The sequence below is a fragment of the Phoxinus phoxinus genome, assembly GCF_949152265.1.
Source record: "Phoxinus phoxinus genome assembly, chromosome: 20".
NCBI classification, from domain to species: Eukaryota; Metazoa; Chordata; class Actinopteri; order Cypriniformes; family Leuciscidae; genus Phoxinus; species Phoxinus phoxinus.
In genome coordinates, this window is record NC_136895.1 from 13,902,526 (window position 1) to 13,923,847 (window position 21,322).

At 37.1% G+C, this 21,322-nt stretch overlaps 1 protein-coding gene across 2 annotated transcripts; it reads left to right on the top strand.

The window, feature by feature from the left end:
• Positions 1-6,115: 6,115 nt before the first annotated feature.
• On the top strand, positions 6,116-15,082 carry LOC306987750 (uncharacterized protein). 2 transcript variants are annotated; one of them, XR_013795241.1, is made up of 6 exons: positions 6,116-6,532; positions 6,975-7,353; positions 8,977-9,053; positions 9,607-9,714; positions 9,841-9,895; positions 14,880-15,082. XR_013795241.1 is itself a non-coding variant. In XM_079592283.1 (4 exons), exons 1-4 carry the CDS (start codon positions 8,935-8,937, stop codon positions 14,919-14,921), a joined length of 324 nt encoding a protein of 107 aa, XP_079448409.1. In that variant the 5' UTR covers positions 8,566-8,934; the 3' UTR covers positions 14,922-15,082. The 2 variants fall into 2 exon arrangements, 1 of the variants encoding a protein (XP_079448409.1); XM_079592283.1 differs by lacking the exons at positions 6,116-6,532; positions 6,975-7,353 and having other exon boundaries at positions 8,566-9,053.
• Positions 15,083-21,322: the final 6,240 nt, after the last annotated feature.

Below are 21,322 nucleotides of genomic sequence, written 5' to 3' on the forward strand. Positions count from 1 at the left end.
CTATATATATTTAGAGGTGAAACATCTGTTTTGGACAAATTCCTTTGCCCGGAGAGAATAGAGCGAGCTGTTGTCGGCTCTATTTGTTGACAGCTTTTAACGCAAGAGAAGATATCCTGTGTTTTAAAAAGTGGTTTGCTCTGACAGCAACGAAGCAACAAAGTGGCATGACCTGCCGCATCTGTGAAAACACCTAATTTCTCTCTTTTAAATGACAAGTATTGCATATCTATCATGAGGGGGAGGGGGGGGGGGCATCCTGTCGGATTACTCTTGACACGGGCTTCTATCAGGATGAGGCTTAGCCATGTGGCAGGGCCAAGAAAAAAAGTGTGAGGATGCCGGCCTGGAGTTCTCTCGGCGATAAACAAGTAGACAGCATTAATTTTGAGGAAAAACGGCAAGGGAAACGGTTGCGTGAGGATGGAGCTGCCTTTTCCTGACAAACGGCTCGGTGTGTTCTTTTTCCTAGTCTCGCAGAGTTTTTTCTTTTTTTTTCCAAACAACACCTGTCACGCTGTTACTGTAAAGTCCAATTAACACAGTCGTCCTAGCCGCCCTCCTTCCCTCCCCTGCTTCTTCTCTACCTGTTCTTGTCAGCCAGAGCTCAGGCTTTGTCTTAAGACCAGCCCACCTGGAATAAGGATAACAATAATGTGTTGGATCTTCAATGCAGGTGGTGATTACTGATTAGTGAAGGATATTTGTCGGGTAAAATGTCATTGAAAATCTGTCGACAGGCAATTTCTTTGCATCAATCGTTTGTTGCAGTTGTAGTTGCTTGTAGGATCACTTTATTTGCTGAAATTGTTCTGGTGGCCTTCTGTCACGACCAATGTGAGTGTCCAAAAATCTTTAATAGACATCTTGATTAAAACATATGAACCATGTTGATTTCAAATGGTTATAAAACATTTATACTATTATCAAGAATATATGAAATTACTATGTAAAATTATAGTGTATAGTGATCAGTTCCTGTTTTATTCGGTCATTTCTTTTTGATTTTTTTGTTTTATATTTATGTTAATGTAGATAATTGTTTTATCCTGTGTGTTGGTTGCAACACATGAGTTTGATTTGACAAACAATATACTATAAACTGCTTCAGAATTTTGTTTTTTAGTTAGGAGGAATATGATGTAAGGGCAGTTTAATCACACTGGTGTTTTTTTTTTACTTTGTTGTAATGAAAATGTAATATAATTGTAAATGTATGTATATATATATATATGTATTTTTGTTAAATTTTTAGTTTTCTAAGGAAGAATAGGACTGAGACCTGTAGTGTATACAGATAAAAATCAAATATTTTGTTGTGTTCTGTGAAATTCTCAAGGTCCTTTCTGTAACCTGTATGAGGTACTGCAAGTTAATACATTAGATATCAACTTAAAATTGTATCACTCTTTATGACATTTTGAGGTGTTGAGTGTGAAATGCATGTAATATGCATTTATGCAAATACATGAACATGGAAATTATTCCTTGAATTCATTTAAAGGCCAACATTTGCATACAGAGTCATAATTAACTATTTACAACTTCGGTCCCAACGAGCATACTGAATGTGAATATTTCTCGCAATGGTCCACCAAGCCCCCTTCCAATTAAGTATGCTGCATGAAATCTCTTCCACTGCAACAGAGCATCGGACTCTCCGTGTTTGTTTGAAATGATCCAGAGAGTGCAAAGTTTGGAGGCGAGGCACCAGAATTGACTCTCAGCACCTAACCTTTCTGACAATTTCCCCTGTGTGTATGCGAGAACGGCAAAAAGTTGCCCTGATTAGCTTACAGTTTGCTCAAAAATCAGCATAATAAAGCATTTGAATAGGATGAAGAGATCTAACATCCTCTGCTTGTTTACGATTGCTCGGCGGAGATGCCACGTCGCCTCCTCTCTGACCCTGAGGCACGGAGTCACTTAATGCACTGCGTTTCCATTCTGCGCTCCCGTTTCGGCGGCAACCAGCAGCGAGGGAGATCCCGATGGAGGCCGGATAGAGCGTAGCCCCTCCAGGCAGTCCTGGGGTGCAGTTACCCCCGGTATGCATCTCTGCATGGTAATGAAGTTGTGATGCACCACCATGAAGTAGACGAAGGAGCAAGGCTACTCACCAAGGACTGACCCGTGGTTCAGAGGACAGGAGACTGGCGCAGTGGGAGAGCCCCTTCGCACAATGATCAGAGGAACTGCGCCTTCGATGCGACGCTGAAGGCAGCGCTGAAACAAACCCCCCAACTGATTAGATGCTGCTGTCGCCCATGCAGCTAGCTGGAAAGCCTTTTTCGTATTCTTGGGCTTGTTTGTTTCTTGCCCCCTCTAAGCCTTTTGTCATCCTCAGACAGCGACGGATGCAAGTTCTCTGTGGTGTGGGGCTTTGCTCGTAATTAGCTGAAAGTTCTCAGAGACTTGACAGGAAGAAAGTGTGGCAGAAGCTCCGAATGTGCGCTTGTTTATTGTTTCTTTTCTTTTTTATTCGCCCCAAAATCTTTCTCTGAATAAATCAAAAAACTCTTTTGCTCCCAGACTTTAAGACTGATTTTGAACTCTTTATTTCATCAGGAGCGTAGAGTTTTATAGTAAGTTACAGTATCAAAAAGTGTGTAAACTGAACAGTCCTTTTCGGTCCAGAAAACACAAACTTTCCTCACAAGAAGTTAACTCCAAACGTTTTGATTGTGACAGTATTTCCTGCACTACGCTGAATCGCATTTCACGCGGTTTACACGCAGAACAAGGTTGATAGTATTGCACAGGGCTATAATTTATAGATTCTGATGTGCCTACAGCTCTTTTTTTATCTGCTGCTTCGGTTATACAAAGGTCCTGAGCTGTCAGATGTGTTCATCTTATCTCAAGCTTGTTCTGAATTAACGAGTAAAATAAACTGACCTTTTTTTATCATTTCTCTTTGGATACAACTGATGCAATATGCTGGTCTTCATGAGTCTATGCTAAAGCCCCAGTGAGGGATAAACTTCTCTTCCCTGAATCCAGATTTTGACAGCAAAAGGGCTTCTATATTTACAGTCAAGTAAGTTTTAACTCTTCTAAGGCCACCCTAAGAAGCTTTGTCAAAATAACAACATTCATCCAGTCTTGTGCCAAATAACGCAAGGGAATGTCAACATGCACTACTTATACAAGAATTCTGACACTTCCAAAACTGAGGGCGCTTATGCTTCTTAAATAGGCACTGGTGTTAAACTTCTTAACACTTTTGGTGTTACAAAATGGACTACCCAGGGTCTAGAAGTTGCTCCAGGCATGTACATCAAGAGAAGAAGGGGTATACCTCACTGTGAATGTGTGATATTATGGCCAGGCTTGGCCTCCAATAGAGGCCAAGCCAGGTCTGCAAAGAGCCAGTCCGTACCCCGACAGTGCAACCTCCCGGCACAAAGGATGGTCCTGCCGAAGCTTTCCGGCCCCATTAGCACCCGAGCGTCAAGGCAGAGCTCCAGAACCTCATTCATTATTCATTGGTGCGCAGGCAGAGGCCCTGATAAATTCTCACTTTAAGTGACAATGAGTGACAGAGCCTGGGGTTTTTTATGGCCATCCCCTCCCTGCCGCCAGTGGCGCGCTGGCCAAAGGTCCAGCCTGATCCTCCGCTAATGACCGGCATGATGTATGTGCAGCGAGGCGGAGGCTGACACCGGTGCTCTACCGTCCCGCTCCCCCAGTCCCACACCGGGGGTAAGCTCCATCCCATCCCGGGAGCTCAGCAGGCCACGGAAACTCCTCATTAGCTGGGACACAGAGTTAACCTGGAGGGAAGGTGGTAAAGGTAAGAGAATGGAGAGTGAATGGGAGGGGTTTTTGTGGTGGGACAGTCATCTTATTTATACACTACCTTGGCCTGGGATTGCAATGCAACACGCTCACATGGACCACCTACCCTTATTTTCACTGAATTGAATCCTTGATAAGCCCCATCAAATGTTAAAATACCATTTATTGTTCAGAAATGCATGACCTTGTACAAGCAGACATTAATTAACATCTCAATGTGAATATTTAGATAGAACTGGCATTGTTTTTTCTGTATATTTTTGTAGAAATTTTCTGGGTATCTGTAACAATACGGTGAGTATTGACTTGCTCAGGGTTTGGTATTGAAACTTCAAAGGCATTTCAACATTTTATTCTATTTTAACTTTCAGCTGGTGATGGGAGGGGTCCTTAGCCTCTGTTTGTATCTGTACGTCTCCAGTGATATCGATTGAATTGGATTTTAACCCCTCTTCTTTGCGCTGCACTGAAGACAAATGCTTTCACTGGAACAAAGGCTGCATACTGTGTGTGGCTAGCTTTTGAGAGCCAAGTCTCTGGGGTGCAGCCAATGTATCTTTCCAAAAAAAGGTATTCCTCTGGGGAATGGTTTGCCATTCCAAGTTCCTGAAGTAGGCCTTGCTCCTTATTATTGTCTTTATTGTAATGATGTTGTTAAATAAGTGTTTTAATATGTGCACTTATTTCCTAGTGTATCAAATTGGGATATAATAATTGGGAAATACACAAGGCCAGACAATAAACACCGCATACAGTGATTTTTCTTGTTCTTATTTTGAGATTTGAAAGTTAAAGTCAATGTAATGCAGTTTACATTTTCTAAATAAAAACATAAGAATTCAGAATGTTTCACATGCTAATCAAGGTGATACCATAAGCTGATGTTTATTAGCTTTAACCATGATAAAGAACAAACACATTCGTTTACACTACTCATTAGCAATCCCTCATTAGATCGGTGCCTCTGTTTCATCTATGATAGGTCATTCACCAGGAGCTTTTTATTACCAATTCCTTCGGGCAGCCAGGGAATGGTCCCCCAGTTCCTCACTTATTTTGTTGCCACTAATGTCTTATTCTACCGATTAGTATGCTAAAAAAAATGTTTTATAACAAGCATGTATGAAAAAATTGGATGGACTTGGAAATGTTGCCACCAAGTGTTTTTGAAGTATTTTCATCTATGGCCCTTTTTACAGCTGGTATTGATGCGTTTTGTTTGATCGGATCACAAGTAGACGAGGGAGATACATATCCATTTACACCTGGTGTTTTAATCCGTCTCTTTTAACCACTTCTGTCCTGATTTCTTCGAGGGGAGGGTCTATGGGTGGGTAAATGTATGGACTTTTTCAGATCTTTCGATCTAATGAACTCAATTTACGTATGAATGTGACCGGAGATGACGGAGAACATGTGGAGAGCAGCTACTTTTGTTTCTGCTCTGAAAGCTGCAAGAATGCTGTGAGTGCATGTAAAAAAAAAAAAACTTGGGTCTTCAGTCGATAAAGTTTAAATCTCGTCTGGCTATCGCACTTCCAATAATGTTTCCGCATTAGGTCAGTAGGCGGAGAGTAGACGGTCTTTTGTGGCTGTATGAACGCTTTCGACCACATGAGTGTTTACATTACGAAGCAATCCGGCCAAAGGCGTTTTCGAGTACCTGTGGAAGTGGACAAGCTCAAAACGTTTTAGACCCCGGTTACACCTGTATTTAGCATTGTGCACTTGTGATCCGATCATCCAATACACTTCTTAATGCCAGGTGTAAACAAGGCTGTAGTATTGTAGTTCTTTTGTGTAAAAGTAAATGCATTAATTATTAGCAGTAATTTCAAGGTTTATGACTAGTTTTTCTGAATCGTAGCAATATCAATATTCACGACCATATCTGACACATGGAATTTCTAATGATAAATAGAAAGTGTATGAATTACTTGCAATAGCTAAGAAAGAGTAATGTGTGTATTGTACTGTATGCTTGCTTTTGACTGACAGATTCCACCTTTACTAGAGAGAGAAATGGGGAAGAACTGAATGAGTAGAGCTGCCTTGTCAGAAGATATAGAAGATGAATACCTCTGGAGAGTCCGCTAGCCTACCTGCTGTTTGCTGTTTGGTCAGGAATATTATAGTGCAGTCCAGGAGAGCGCAATAGTATGTATATATTTAAAAATAGATGTATACATCAAAGTGCATTCAAGATGTTTGGAATCCCTTGTGGTGTATTCTTTTGCCTCTCATTCTTTCTTTCACATTCAATTGCTCTTTCTCCATTTCTTTGGTCCTAGAAGATCTAGAAGTTGATGTTTGAATGCTTTTGTTGGATTGCGCATCTTGATTAGCGCCACACATGAATAAGGTTTGTCGTTGCGCAGGGAATGATGGAGCTGACATGAATGTATCCTTTGATCTGGAATTTTAATGACTGCCTCGAGTTTTTGTTGAATGGTTTATCGAGGTATGCCGACAATGAGGTACTCTTGGTTTCCGTGTCCAACTGGTCAGGTATGTTCATCCTATTTATCTGTGGTGCCTGTTGCTTGTCTCAATGCACTACAGCTGTGTTAATGCTGGACCGAGGAACTCTACAGCTGATTGGACATTTCTTGGCCCTCGAAACTGTGCCTTGGCTACCTCCTTTGAAAATGCAGCTCATTTTGGAGATACACAAGCCTCGACAGTCTGCTGATGAGATTCCAATTGCCTTGGGAACCAATATTTACACAATGTGAGTGTGTTGAGCATTACTGTAATCATGATTTAGCTTTTTTTGTGAATAATAATGAATCTATTTGTATGTGTGGTAACAGGTCTATGCTAAGAATGCTGTTGATGAAGCTTAGGTTATTGTAACATGTCTTTAAGGAAGCCATCTTGTCATCAGTCAACATATTTTCCTTCTGTTGGCATTTAACACCTGCTTATTTGTGTATATGAAGTGTAATTTACCCATGTTAAAATGTGCAAGCAGGTCTAGATACGTAACGACACTTTGACAGGTCTGCAGTTTTTTATTTTCTTTTGTTCTTGTCCGTTTCATAGCATGTAGCCATTCAGAGGACAGAGGAAGGTGTTTTAATGGCTCTTTATCATCATATCCACCCTGATGAGAAACGGTGAAAGTTCATGTATGTAATGTCACATTTATACCGCTCTGGCTGTGTGTGCAGGTGGAACAAGATAAAGACAAACACATCACACACAGCCCTCTGCCCTCTGGTGCATCATGGGAGAGGAGAGGGGCTTCAGGGCGCACCTCCGTCGCTTTAGGCTGTCCTTGTTAGGGAGCTGTCAATCAAAAAGAAGACCTGGCGAACTTGCCTCAGCATGTCGTAACCTCCTGGAAGAGAGAGAGATTGAGGAACGTATATGATATATATTTCCTGAGGAAGCCGATTTAAGCACAGTCCTACTTAATAAGCACAGGCCTCAAGACGGGAAAACGTGGCTGATGACCCTTTAAAGGGCGAATGACGGGGTTCATGCCGACATGTAAAAAGCACGGGTCACCCTTTTCTCCATAGTGGCAAACAGGCAAAATTAGTCAAGGTAAGTGAATAGACACAGTCATGGATGCACACTGCCATCCAGTGGTGGAGGATGGAGCTTCATTAAATCATTTAGCCCCTTTTTAAGTGAAGGGTCTAATATTTTGTTTGTTTGTTTTTATAAAAGGCGAATAGTACTGAAGACATTTTGTGCATGTATATGTATGACCTTAGCCATTTTCCATTGGACTATACATTTCTTTTAAAGATTCATGCAAGTCAATGGTTGGTTGATTGACAAGTTATGTTGCATGGGACGTATCAGGACAAATTAAGGTCTACATTAATCCAAAGTAGTCACCTGCATTTTTGAATGCATCATAGGCCTATATATTATTAATATTTCGTAAAATGCTCCAAGAGGCATTAAATTGATTTTTGTGTGCCTTTGATAGGCTGATAAGATATGAGATGGTTGATGTTTTTGTTTATGTTTAACCTTTTTTCTTCTATCAAAAGTAAATGATCCCTTGAGGTAGTGTCATCCATCAGCTGGCGCTGTCACGTGCAATCGCGGATTGACGAATTAAATATTGTTAGAAACAGATGTCCACATGCAGGAACTTTTGTTCCTGTCATACATTTTATTGAGTGAGGAAGTGAAACAACTCCTGTACTCACGTAACCGTCCGTGTTCTTGTAAATGAACGCAACTTAATCTTTTTTGGAAGAAAAAAAAAACCCTGCATGCAAATGGGCGTCCGGACATTTTTAGCAGATAATGTGGTAGTAGGCCTATAAAACTAAAGAAATTTCACATACTATCTCATACTCTCACATCTACTTCCTCATTTATATGCACTTCTTACATTCTTCTTGACAAGGCCCAGTTAATAACACATAATCTACCACAAGAAGAAAAAAATAGTTATTTCCACATGGTATTTACAGGAATTTGATGCTTTCGGATTGTGTTTTGAATATCGGCACCTTCACCTTCCTAAAATAATTGTCTAAAAGTCATATGAAAATGATGATATGGAGATGTAATATGAAAGGAAATATGAAATGTTCTAGATTTGATACAGCGATGGTCCAAATAGTGAAATAGGCCTATATACTTGATAATTATGGTAAAGATAAAATGGGTATCAGTTTGCTAAGACTCGCATCACTATTACTTTTGCTCATACTTAGAGAAAGGGGTCTTCTGTTGTTTTTATTATTGTTTGAAAAATTACTACATGCATAAAAACCAAAGTGCGACATTAAATTCACCTCGACGGTTCGACCAATGCTAATTTAGAAAGCTAAAGTTCAGCTACTTGCTAAATGCATTGACTAGTGTTGGGAGTAACGCAAGCTATGTAATCAGATTACTATTTTCAAGTAACTAGTAAGTAACACATTACTTTTAAATTTACAACAAAATATCAGAGTTATTTTTTCAAATCAGGACCAGTAACTCAAGTTACTTTGTTTCTCAAAATTAATAAAAACGGTTAAATGCTAACTCAGTATATTATGCAAACTTTTTAATAATTAAATGTTAACGCAAATATACTTTATGCATTTAATCTCACTTTATTAACCAATGTCTTTGCTGCTGACCTTTGATGATTTACCATACCAGTAAGAAAAAATGACTTTAGATAAACATCACATTTGTGTTTCATTTTTGAAGTTTCTTCTCCTGCGTCCTATCTTGCAATTCAGAACGGCAGCTGAAGGTTTGTGTGAGCTGCGTCCTCTACTGTCCAGGTATGAATTTGCATTTCCTTTAGTCTGAGGCTTATTCATTTCACTTTTGTTATGAAAGGACTTTTACGTTTGCCAAAAATATGTTAAAAAAAAATTGCTATCAAAAAATAAACAAGCTAGTCCAGCCCAGGTGAGAAAAAGTAATGCAAAAGTAACAAGGCATTACTCTCCATAAAAAAAGTAACTAACACAATTAGTTACTTTTTTTTTAGGGAGTAACACAATATTGTAATGCATTACTTTTAAAAGTAACTTTTTAACACAACACTGCCATTGACTTTCTCCTACATTGAAATATGTTATTAAAAGCAAGTCAAAGTAAAATACATGACGTTAATGACTATTTTATGGCTTCGCAATGTATAATAAAGTATATTAATAGATTAATGTCTTTATGCAACAGTCATTTTGCTCCATTAGTTTTCATATGATAGGCTACAATATTTTATATATGATAAATATATATATATATATATTCCATGACTGACATATTTCTTCTTTTGACAGAAGTAATCTGTATCGTTATTTGCTGTCATGTCTTTATGGCACTTAGGTTTTGTGGGCGTCCCAGCATGCGTTTCACCCCTCGTCATGACCTCCATTCTCCACCTGACCTCATAAGGATGGCAGCTGCATTGCCAGGAACCTCCAGATGTCTTTGGTAGGTATGAAAAGAAGTACAAAATAAAAGCCCCCCCCCCCCCCCCCCCCCCATAAAAAAATACAAAATCTTTGTAGAATCAAATATCTGTTTTAGATAACAACTGAACACTTTCACTTTCTACAGTGGAAATCCAGAGATTTTCACCATGGAGAAGCAGAGCAAAGAGGAAGAGTGCATGGTTTGTGTAATTTTGTGGTACGCTGTTTCTCAGGCCTGCCCCTCGCGCTCATACTGCAGCTGCAGGACACTCAGGTCACGCCTCTTCATTTTCACTCACTTAAATGCTTCGTGGTTTAAAAATAGCGGATTTCATCAGCTGCCGACACATCAGTGATAAGGAATCTGTGTGATTCTTTCAATAAGAATAACCAAGCTGCCATAGATCATCAGCTGAACATACAATGGGGAAATAGATATATTATATTAAAATTAATTAGTTTATATTGAATTAATTTCATTATATCTACACCACACACTAAGGTTTCACGGACAGGGCTTAGACTAAGCCAGGATTAGGCCTCAGTTCAATTAGGACATTTAAGTAGCTTTCATAAACGTGCCTAAAAAAACAATACCGGTGTGAACAAAACAAAGTTGCTTTCAGTTAAAACAGTTCAAGCATGCATTGTAGTCTGGGACTAGCTTAAGCTTTGTCTGTGAAACCAGAATTGGGAGTCTGCCATCGTATGCATACACAACGCCATGCCCCTGAGATGTTTATGCAAGCAGGCGGTACACCATTGTGTGGACCAGTGCCAGACAGCCATGAAACATGATAAATATGGTTGCAAGTGCAACAAAGATTTCTTTCAGGTCAGAGGGCTGGTTCTGTCCTGAAGCAGTCCCTCCAAAGGTGGAAAGGTCTGAGAATAACAGGGAATGGCAACCAGCAGAATTAATTGGTACATATGTAATTATTTATCCGTCCGCACAACAGCTTTCAGCCCAGCTTAGACCAATTTTGATCAAATGACACTTAGCTTAGCATGTGTGCTAAAAGTAGCCTAGAATTGCAGTGTTCTTCTGATGCATTTTACAGCTGAATATTAAGATGATTTCTGTCAGCAAGGCGCTCACACTGAAAGCTAAACGATCTAAAGAATAAAATATAGTTTGTTGTACAAAAAAAGCTGTACTAAAATGTCTGCTAATGCTATATCCGTATTTCTGTTGCAACCCGAGGTTATAAAGATTTGAACTAAACTTTGTTGTGTAACTTAACCCACATTGTTTGAGCAACAGACACGAATGATACCTCAAATCACACGGTTTGCTGAGTAGAAATGCTAATACTTATCTTAGCGATCAGATTAGCAAATGATAAAATGCCTGAAAAATCCCATAGACTTGTACTTATTCATTGCCTGATTTAAAATCCCACAAAATGTCTTTACGTCTGATATGTTATTCTCATTCGTCCTTTAGTTTGTTAATTTGACTGTAAAATGAAACTACCTGTTCTTTATTTATTTCGATTGCAAACTACCAGCTCGTTGTACTAGCTTAGCATGCTAGCTTGACACATACCCCACCCAAATAGCCTATTTTTTATTAATAAATGAATTATTGTAATTGTTATGTTTTTATCCATATTAAATCCTAACTCCTTGCTAACTCTCCAGGACGCTACTCACGTTTTTTTCAGAAATGTAAAAATGCTTTTGTTTTATTGTTAAACACACAATCACAACCACAGACAACAGCGTTGACCTTCCAGGTGCTAGAATATGTTGCTTAAATATGTCACTATTTAATAGTTTTTAGCAAGTACACTTAGTGTGGGTCGATAGGTAAAGTTTTCTTGTTTCACACCACAGTACGGAATTACTCATCGGCTATAAAAGGTTTCATAAATGAGGGTGTAGTTTACGTGTCTGATTCTGTATTTGCTTGTGCAAAATTGCAAACGTGCTTTTGAGAGAGAGAAAATACAGACTTCCGGAAGTGGTTGATCACCCTTTGAGGCAGCCAACTACCCACCGCCTACTATTTGTTTGTAGACTATGTCTGTTTGAGGTTTTATTCCTTGTTTTACACTTTCATAGCATATATTTTCTTCCATTTGACCAGATTATGTGTGTTTTAGTTTTTTAAAAACTAATTTCAAGTGATGAAACGGTTTTAAAAAACTCTCCCTCATCAAAGCAGATATATTTAGCCCATGAACATTCACACTATACTTGGTATTAGTGACACAAGTTTTAGCAGGAAGTTGATTTTGCAGTCTCCGGCACGCATCTCCTGAGCATTAAGTGATCTGAGCGACAAAAAAAGTGGAAGAAATGATTCATTTTGCCTATGGTTTCTCTGTAAGTACTATAGAGAAGTAAAGAAAAGAGGAATTTACACACACATGTAATTCTCGCTGTACTTTAGATGCATTGTATTAGATTTGGCCTCAAAAATCTCTTGAATCCTGATCTTGAATTATCAATCTCTTTGATAATCGTCCCTCGGATATTTGAAGTTCATTAAAGTTTTACTCTGGTGTCTGTTCGTACAGTCAGTAGGTTGTCATTTTGAGTTTTCATCTTTGCACGTCTCTTTGTCTCTGTGCTACTTCCTCAAACAGGCGGGAAACCAAAAAAAAGAGGAGAGAAAAAAAGAACGGGCAAGGAAGTGGTATCTTGCAGCGCTGCCTACATGCAGAGGGCTTGGAAAGTGAGAAATAGTCAAGAAGCAACGCTGCTTAAGTTTTTAAGGCCACGTGAGGAGAAAAAGTTTGAGTTGGATGTCACCATTGAGTCATTAATGTTTACTGAGGATAACATATCAATATCACAATGTTTAATGAAACTGTTTTTGAGTACATGAGGCATGTTTTGTTCAAAAGTGTCACTTTTCACAAAACAATCAGATTAGTTTGGTATTTTAAGCATCCAGTCAGTGCATAATGATGTTCGTCATGCAAAGAGATCTTAAAATACAATATATATTCATTGCATTTATGCTATCATACTTGCGTTATAGAGTACAAATGGCTTAAGGAACCACAGCTTTACTGTATTCTGTAAATTCACAATATGGCTTCCTTCCAGTACCGTATCGTTTTTATAAAATAGTTACAGCGTGATAAACCCATTAAAGACTCAAAGTGACAGCAAAATGTTATTTAAGAAAACAATGGTAAAGTATATAGTAACGAAACGAGGAGGCTAAGTCGCATCACTGGGTTTGGAGTTTATCAAGTTACCTTTTTGTCATGGACCATGATGAGTCATATTGTCAGTGTACCGCAGTTATCATAAAGGTCGCAGGCACAGAGGGGCAGAGTTCATTTACAAGACCAGAGTGTTCGCTATTTCGCACAGATCAGTTTGTAACTAATCTAATCTAATTTCGATCGACCCATTCAGGCTGATTTGCTATTTGTGGACCTGATGGATCATGACTTGTGTGAATATTTGCTTTTATTTCGTCCCCTTCACGTTCATGCCACACTTTAGGATATCACTGATCCCAAAAGTTGTTATTTAATCACTACTTTATATCCCATATTCTGTAATGTTCCTTGGTGTAATTTGTCTTCCAAAAATCCCTGCTTCCAAGGCACTGCCCCTTGAGAAAATCCCCTTTTTTTGGTACAGTATGTTCACTAAGGTTACACTTAGTGTACATCCCAATATACCTATGGTACGTTGACACACGACCAAGTTGTACTAAAAATGGAAAACGTTTTTCTTTGCGTTTTTGAAAATTCCGCGTACAGACGAAAACGATCCTCACGGATCCGTAAAACCAAAAAACGCTGTATTGTTCATGCCAGGCCAGTAGTTGTCACTTTTTGTAAAGAAATACTATGCACCTATAGACTGAACACATAATACACATGCGCATGACGTCATTATTTTTTACATATTGCCGTTTTTCGAGTTTACATGGAGATGAAAATGGTATCATTTTCAAAACTTTGAAACCCATTTTCCGGCCCCTAAAACACTGTTGTCGTGTAAATGGCCAAACAGCCAAAACTCATAAAAAGTTTTCCATTTTTAGTTGAAAACGGTGTGGTGTAAACTATGGGAAACTGTTCTCTGTAAAACATCAAACCGTACGTTCTCCACCCACAGTTCGGCACGCACTTGCCCCGCGGTTCATCTCAAATCTGATGACGCGTCTATATATTACATTTGAGTAGGCCTACTTTTATTCAATTTCTGTACCTAAAAACTAATGTTAGACCTACCTGAGAAACCCGAAAAGCACTTTATTTAATTTGTATCTTTGCTCTATTGGATTTATTTGTGCTGTTGCTTGTAGTTAGATTATTTGTTCTTATTATTTGACAGTAGTCCTTTTTTCCTAAACATAGCACATACCGACCAGTACCGAAACCGTGAACCTAAAACCGTGGTACAAACCGAACCATGAGCAATTTGAACCATTGCACCAGTGTAAACGGCCCCACCGTGATGACCAATTAGAAGCCAGGATTTGTTTTAATTTCTTTTATTTTTATTTACATATTTCTTTTAAATTATTTTAAGTTTTTATCATTTAAAAATAATACCAAATAAATATTGCTGTATCTTGTATATTTTGGTGTGTAATTCTTGTACTTGTAATATATATATATATATATATATATATATATATATTATTGTTATTATTTACTAAAAATACTTTATATATAAACTAGTAAAAAGAAACCCTGTACACATTCCAACTTGCAAAAATGGTAAATTTATTCAGCAACGTTTTGGCATCATCAATGTCGGATGAAGGTCATGGAATCAAAACTTTGAAATGTTGCTGATTTCTCTTTCCTAGTTTATGTTGGGCTTTAATTATTGTCTTTGTCCTTCATAAATACATATAAATATAGAGTAAATAAAGTATTTATAAAAAAATCTGTATTTTAATTGATAATTACAGTCCTTGAATTTGACTATACACTTCCAAAATTACTGATATGTATTGCACTCATATTGTGTCCGACTAATTGAATTATTTAGGATCCTCACTGAAAGAACTTTTTTTTGTATCTCTTATGTAACAATTTCTGCTTCATTGAAGACATTTGACTTGAATTGTTCATACATTCACGTGAAGGTGATTTTAATTCAAAATCCACATGTTTTGAAGGTGCTGCTCTCACTATGGATGCAGGTAGTCAAAAGAAAAAGCAAAAGTGAGATAATTCTCTCATTTCCCATTTGAAGGACATGACACAGTACAAGGCGAGAGATGTGTGGCGTAGATGAAAATGCAACTTCCTGTTAAGAAAGGGCCTTAACGCAAAGCTGAAGGGGAGAGTGTCTCTGGCACTGCTCTGCTGTCTCAAGACCCAAAAAAAGGCTAAAGGATTTTTTTTGAAGGTGAACACTCACCGGCAACAGGACCGACTGATTAGACGCATAAGAACACGTAAGGTTACATGAAAACAGAGCAAGAGAGACCAGAAAGCCATTACGCATTCTAATGGTTAACCCAGATCTGTGTCTTTTTCAAATAGGACATATGGTGTCTTAGAAGAGGTGTTTGAACCCTTGGATATGGCGAGATTTTTTGCTCTAGGACCCTTGGTTTTGGTCCTATGCCTGGCCCTATGTAAGTACAAAATTGTATAGTTTTTTTTATATATATATTAACACTTTTTTTTTCCTTTTTCTTTTTTTTAACTGGTGAATTTGTGTTTATATTGTGTGTGTGCTATAATTATGTGTATATATATATTGATACTTTTTAAATTATTTTTACTGCTGTATTTTGTATTTGGCATTTTGTGACTAATCATGTGTATTAATGGTGTGGATTCATTCATAGTTTGGTCCAGTTTCTGTGTTATGTAATATTACATCTCTCTGGATAGTAAATATAGTTTACTGAATCTTATTCACCATCACTAGTCATCAGTTTAAGTACTACATTTAAACGAATTGGTGAATGAGTGTGTCTCGAATCTTGACGGATGTCAATGATGATTTAAATCTTAGTGTGTACAAACACATGCAGGACAAACAGTTTCATTGTCTGAGCCCTCAATTTATTTGAAGTATTTTTTATCTGGAATTATTAGCAGTGTTGTTTTTTTAACTGAGAAACGCTGTCGTCGTTGACCAAGAAGAAGGGGAATTCTCTTTAGACTGCCAAAGTGAGAAGTTGTTGCTTTGTAAAGTGTCAGAATGGAGGCGAAATATTGCAAAAGAGCGCTTTGCGAAATGTTTAACGTGAGATTTCAAAAGGGTCTGTGGCGGGACGCTTGCGAGGTGTGTTGGGTTCCAGTTTGTGTTACCTGGTGAAGGAGCTGTCAAAGATCATGTTGCTTTGGGTGTGTCCCCTCGAGCTTGCTTGAGGTTCTGCTAGATTTGAACGATGCAGAGGCCGAGCTGTCAGTCAATCAGCCCTGCTTTCATAAGACACATTTTGATGGGTGTTGTTGACAATCTATTTGTTATTTTATTGAGTTCTGTTCCGCTGTCTTAAAAGTAAAGGCTCTTGGGTTGCTCTTGTGAAGAATCATTTTTGACGTTCTTGAGTTGATTTATTTGGGATTCTTTGTGGGAACATTGCATCAGGCTGTAAAACCTTTTTTGTTTCCAACGGAAACTTGTATTTTTGGGTAACACTATTTTACAGTGACCTTGTAGGTACTATTGTAATAACTATAAATTATGCATAATTACATGCAACTAACCCTTAACCAAACCCTAATCCTAATCATAACCTTATAGTAACTAGGCTACATGTAGTTAATTACTCAGTACCTAAATGTATAATTACACTGTAACAATGCCACCTTAAAATAAAGTGTAATCTATTTTTTGTACATTTAGTAAAATAATGTAATAATACAATACATGTACATTTTGTAATTGTAAATAATAGATATTTAATAATATTTTCCTGTATGAAATTCCTATCCATATAATATAATATAATAAGGTTTTCTTAGTAAATTACACTTTATTGAAAATATTAATAATTTTCTAATATTTTTGTTTATAATATTTTCATTAAAATGTAATTCACTAAGCAAATTCATATTTGTATGCGGTTCCTAGCCATATAATATTATATATAAAAAATCTAGATGATAAGTATGAATGTTCCTTAGTAAATAACATTTTATTGAAAATATGATATTTTTTCATCGGACTCTCTTTTGGGTGTCACGTTGCGTGATGCACTTGAACATGATGCCTTGCTGCACAGGCCTCTTACCACTTCCTTGTTCCATTTTGAGCCGGTTTCTATGCCTCGTAAATTTGCCGGCTAAAATGGTGCTCGCGAGACTTGCTTAAGTCTTACCGTGCTGCATCTAAAATGCCTTTTGACTAAATATAAAAGTGTTGTGGGTTGAGACCGGATGAGAATCCTTGTGACTGCACTGTACATGCAAATCGCATAGAAAAGGAAGCCAGAGATCGAAAGATGGGCCTATATGTGAGATTGAGGACTAAGAGTCAATGCTCAGGGGAATATTCATGAAATCAGTATTTGATATTGCTTTTCAGGCTTGTTTGAATGTCTTTATTTGTCTGTAGTTTTATTTAAACGGTTAGCTCGTCTGAAAATGAAAATTCTGTCATTATCCAAACATGTATGACTTTCTTTCTTCTGTGGAACGCAAAAGAAGATATTTGGCGGAATGTTAATGCTGCACATTTCCATGAAGTGAAAGTTAATGGTGACCAAAGGGATAGTTCACCTAAAACTTTTTAAATTCTGTCATCATTTACTAACTCGTGTTGTTCCAAACCTGTATGGATTTCTTTCTTCTGCTGAACACAAAGAAAAATATTTTAAAGAATGTTGGTAACCAAACAGTTGAAGGACAGAATATTTATTTTTGGGTGAACTATTCCTCTAATCATCAAAATGACTAAATGCATCATAAAAGTAGTTCATACTGCTATATTCATACAATAGTTTTATGTGAGGAACAGACCTAAATTTAAGTAAAATGAATTAAATCCTCATACAAATCTCTCAAGACTTAGAATATACTGTGTGTGTGTCCCATTGACTGTTAAATGGACTTTTACAGTATGATGTTTTTTTGTCATTTCCATTACTGTAAACATCCAACATATCATATCTGTGGTCTGCAAACAAACAAAATAACAATACAGATTTAGAATGACATGCATGTGAGTAAATGATGACAGAATTATCTTTCTTTGTGTGTGAAATATGTCTTTAATCAGTAGTAATATGAATGATACAAAACTGAACATTTTTCATGGATGTTCCTGTATACGGTTTGTGAGCCAGCCTAAAAATATGGTAACATCTAATTGAACTTGTCCAATTTATTCCCCCCAAAAAAATGTTTAGGACCAAATCAACCTGTCTCCATTGTTACACCAAAAAAAGTCATTCAAAGGGGCAAATCAGGCCAAATGAACTCCTTCAGGTATCAACTGCACATTGCGTGTGAAACCACGGAGGTAACAATTAAATAAATGTTCCAGCATTTCCTTCTCAGCGTCTCGCATTAAAATTACTCGTATAGTTTCTTAACATGTCCAATTTCTACAGCTTTTATGCCTGTTTACACACTGTAAAAAAATAAAATAAAAATGCCTTAAGTACAATCAACTAGAATGTTTAAGTCATTTTAACTTAATTTAACTTAACTTAAACTGACTTGACAGACATTAAGTGCACTGTTTCGTCAAAAGCCGATTTTCTTACATTTGTTATATTTTCTTGTCACTGAATTAGCGTTGACTTCATGCCTGCATCTCATGAATGAGGCCGTTAAAGGCTTCCGTTTAAAGCCATATAGATGTGTCTGTGGTAAAAAATTCACATTGCATTGACCAAATGTGCCACCTGAATTTTTTTTGGGTTGTGGCGACTGCTTTTGTCAGAAGAGTAAAAAAAAATGGGACTTTTTTTTTTTTTTTTAAACAACAATTATTCAGAAACCAAGTATTTTTTTTCTTAAATGCAATTGTAAATATATTATCATAGGTGAAAAGGTGCACGTTTTTTTAACCACGTTTCTTGAACTCACTCTCAAAATATCTTAAAATGTTTGTCTTATAAAGATGGGAGATACATGTCGCAACTTTGGTGTTAAAGTTAAAATAGTTGGTTTTAACTACAGTAGCATACACCTTAAGTCTGATATGTCTGGAGAAAACTATAAGGACTTTCATGGTGTGTACTGTAGCTTTATGGCCTTTAGTTTTTTTACCAATTCTGCCAAAATATCAACACACAAAAAATTATAAACTTAAGTAAAATTACTAAAACCACTTGCTGCCTTATAATTTTTTATAAACATATATATATATATATATATTGAACGTTTATTGTCTAAACGTGTGGATTATTGGGCCTTTTAATAATTGTTTTAAAACCAATGCTTATCTCCATTTTTACTGAATCTGCTTGATATAGCCTACATTGTTTTAAAAGTCCATGTTTGTGGATGTAGTGCAGTTTGGAGGTTTCCATAACTCTTTAAAAACAGGTTAAATATCATCTTGCAGGAAATGTAGGTTCATGCCGACTTCCCTATATATCACTGTTATCTTTTTAAAAGGAATCCTATGAAAACGAGAACAATAAAGCAGCGCATTTAAAGTCATTATTCTCATGCTATCATGTTTCATGTAATGGGTGGACCTGCTAAAACAGCCATGCTCAAAATGCACACACCTCGAGTTGTGAACCAAGTCGAGCAAAACCACATCCGGCAAAGAAAATAAGTGAAAATGACGCTTCAACGAGTATAAACGCCAGTTAAAGGTTAAGGAAAGATATTAGGAAGTTTTTCAGAATGCTAAAAGTGATATATCTTGGTTATCTTATGGGTTGCAAATCACCAAATCAATAGTATATCTTGGCCTTGCATTAGATGAATGCATTGATGATTGATGAATGGCAATACCTATTTACTAGACTTGCAATGATGTAGTCAAAGCTCTTGTGTAAAAGATAGCGAGTTGCATCGAAATAATTAGCATAGATATCTTATCATGTAAAGCACGAGTACATTTGAGCCCTCCCCCTTCCGCATACGTTCTGTATATGAGTGACGCGAACAGAATAAAAAAGAAAGAGCCTTGAGAAGGGGGGAAGGGTTTTGTCAAGCTACAGGAAGCTGTGGTTGAGAAACTGAAATAGTTTGTGTGCGCTCTGCGTTTCCATGGCAACCAGGTCGCGCCACATACAGACCACTGATATAGTAACTCCCTTCCCTTTTTCTGACCAAAGCTAATGGTTTTACGGTCTTTCACTCGGTTTCAAAGAATTCAACGGCTTGAATATAATGTGTGAGTTTCGGTGCGCGTTAGTTGACTTGTTTCTGAATCAAACAGCTTTTCTTTCATTTCTTTGTTTGGTTACACTTTATTTTGATGGTCCCCTTTAGACTTTCTGTTGACTGTAAGTAACGTTGCAACTACATGTCAACTATTAGTAGACTGTTAGGTGTTCATATTAGTTGGATAAGTTGACATGTTGCAAACTTTCTTACAGTCAGTAGAATTGGGAGCACCACAATAAAGTGTAACCATTCGTTTTTTTACTAAATAATTTGTACTAAGATGTCAAATACTACTTGGCTTGGTAAATAATTGAAAATATTGTCATTGCTAGTTTAAAAGTACAGATTTCTACAAATTCCCTATATCTACCAGGAATTATTTTCTACAAGAAGTTTTAGCGTACAGGTGAAACTTGAAAATTTTGAATATCGTTCAAAAGTTCATTTATTTAAGTAATTCAACTTAAAAGATGAAACTAATATAATGTATAGACTCATTACATGCAAAGTGAGATATTTCAAGCCTTCATTTGTCATAATTTTGATGATTATGGCTTACAGCTATTTTTTCATAGCTGTAAGCTATAATCATCAAAATTATGACAAATAAAGGCTTGAAATATCTCACTTTGCATGTAATGTATTAGTTCCACTTTTAAGTTGAATTGCTGAAATAAATGAACTTTTGCACGATATTCTAATTTTTCGAGTTTCACCTGTGTTTCAAATATAGTGCTGTAGTTAAAACTGAGATTGGTTTTGATACTTCTACCTTTTAAGATATTGGCTTCATCAACAGAGGTTTAATTTGAAATTGTACTGCTTGAAAACTGCTTCTTTGGTCTTTTGTATAGGTTTGTAGTGTTTGTTTTTATGTCCTGTAGTTGACTATCTAAAATCAACTTAGCCACAAGCCCCTCACTCGCACACACGACTGATGTTGGCAATGATTGTCCTCTTTTAACATTGTGACATCCCATATCTTTTATAGTTGACCTTGACAGCCGTGCAGCAAATTAAACTTTATAGTATTGTGGTGCAAAATCTTCTCTAATTTAAAATGGCTAATGCTAAAGCTAATACCGTAGTTAATAAATTTGGGATTGGCTTCTACTTCTACCTTTTATCAAGCAAGAAATTAATCAATAGAGATTTAATTTGAAAGTGTGCGGCTTGCTAGAAGCTTCTTTGATCTTTTGTGTAAGTTTGTAGTTATTTCCTGTAGTGGATTATCTAAAATAAACTTGGTTTATTTAAAGCTGCAGTCCGGCACTTTTTTGGGTTTAAAAATATCAAAAAAGACATTAAAAAAAAAACCGTAACCAGCCAGTGTTCAAAACGATCTGCTTGCCTTACCTCGATTCAAAACGGTAAGCTTGT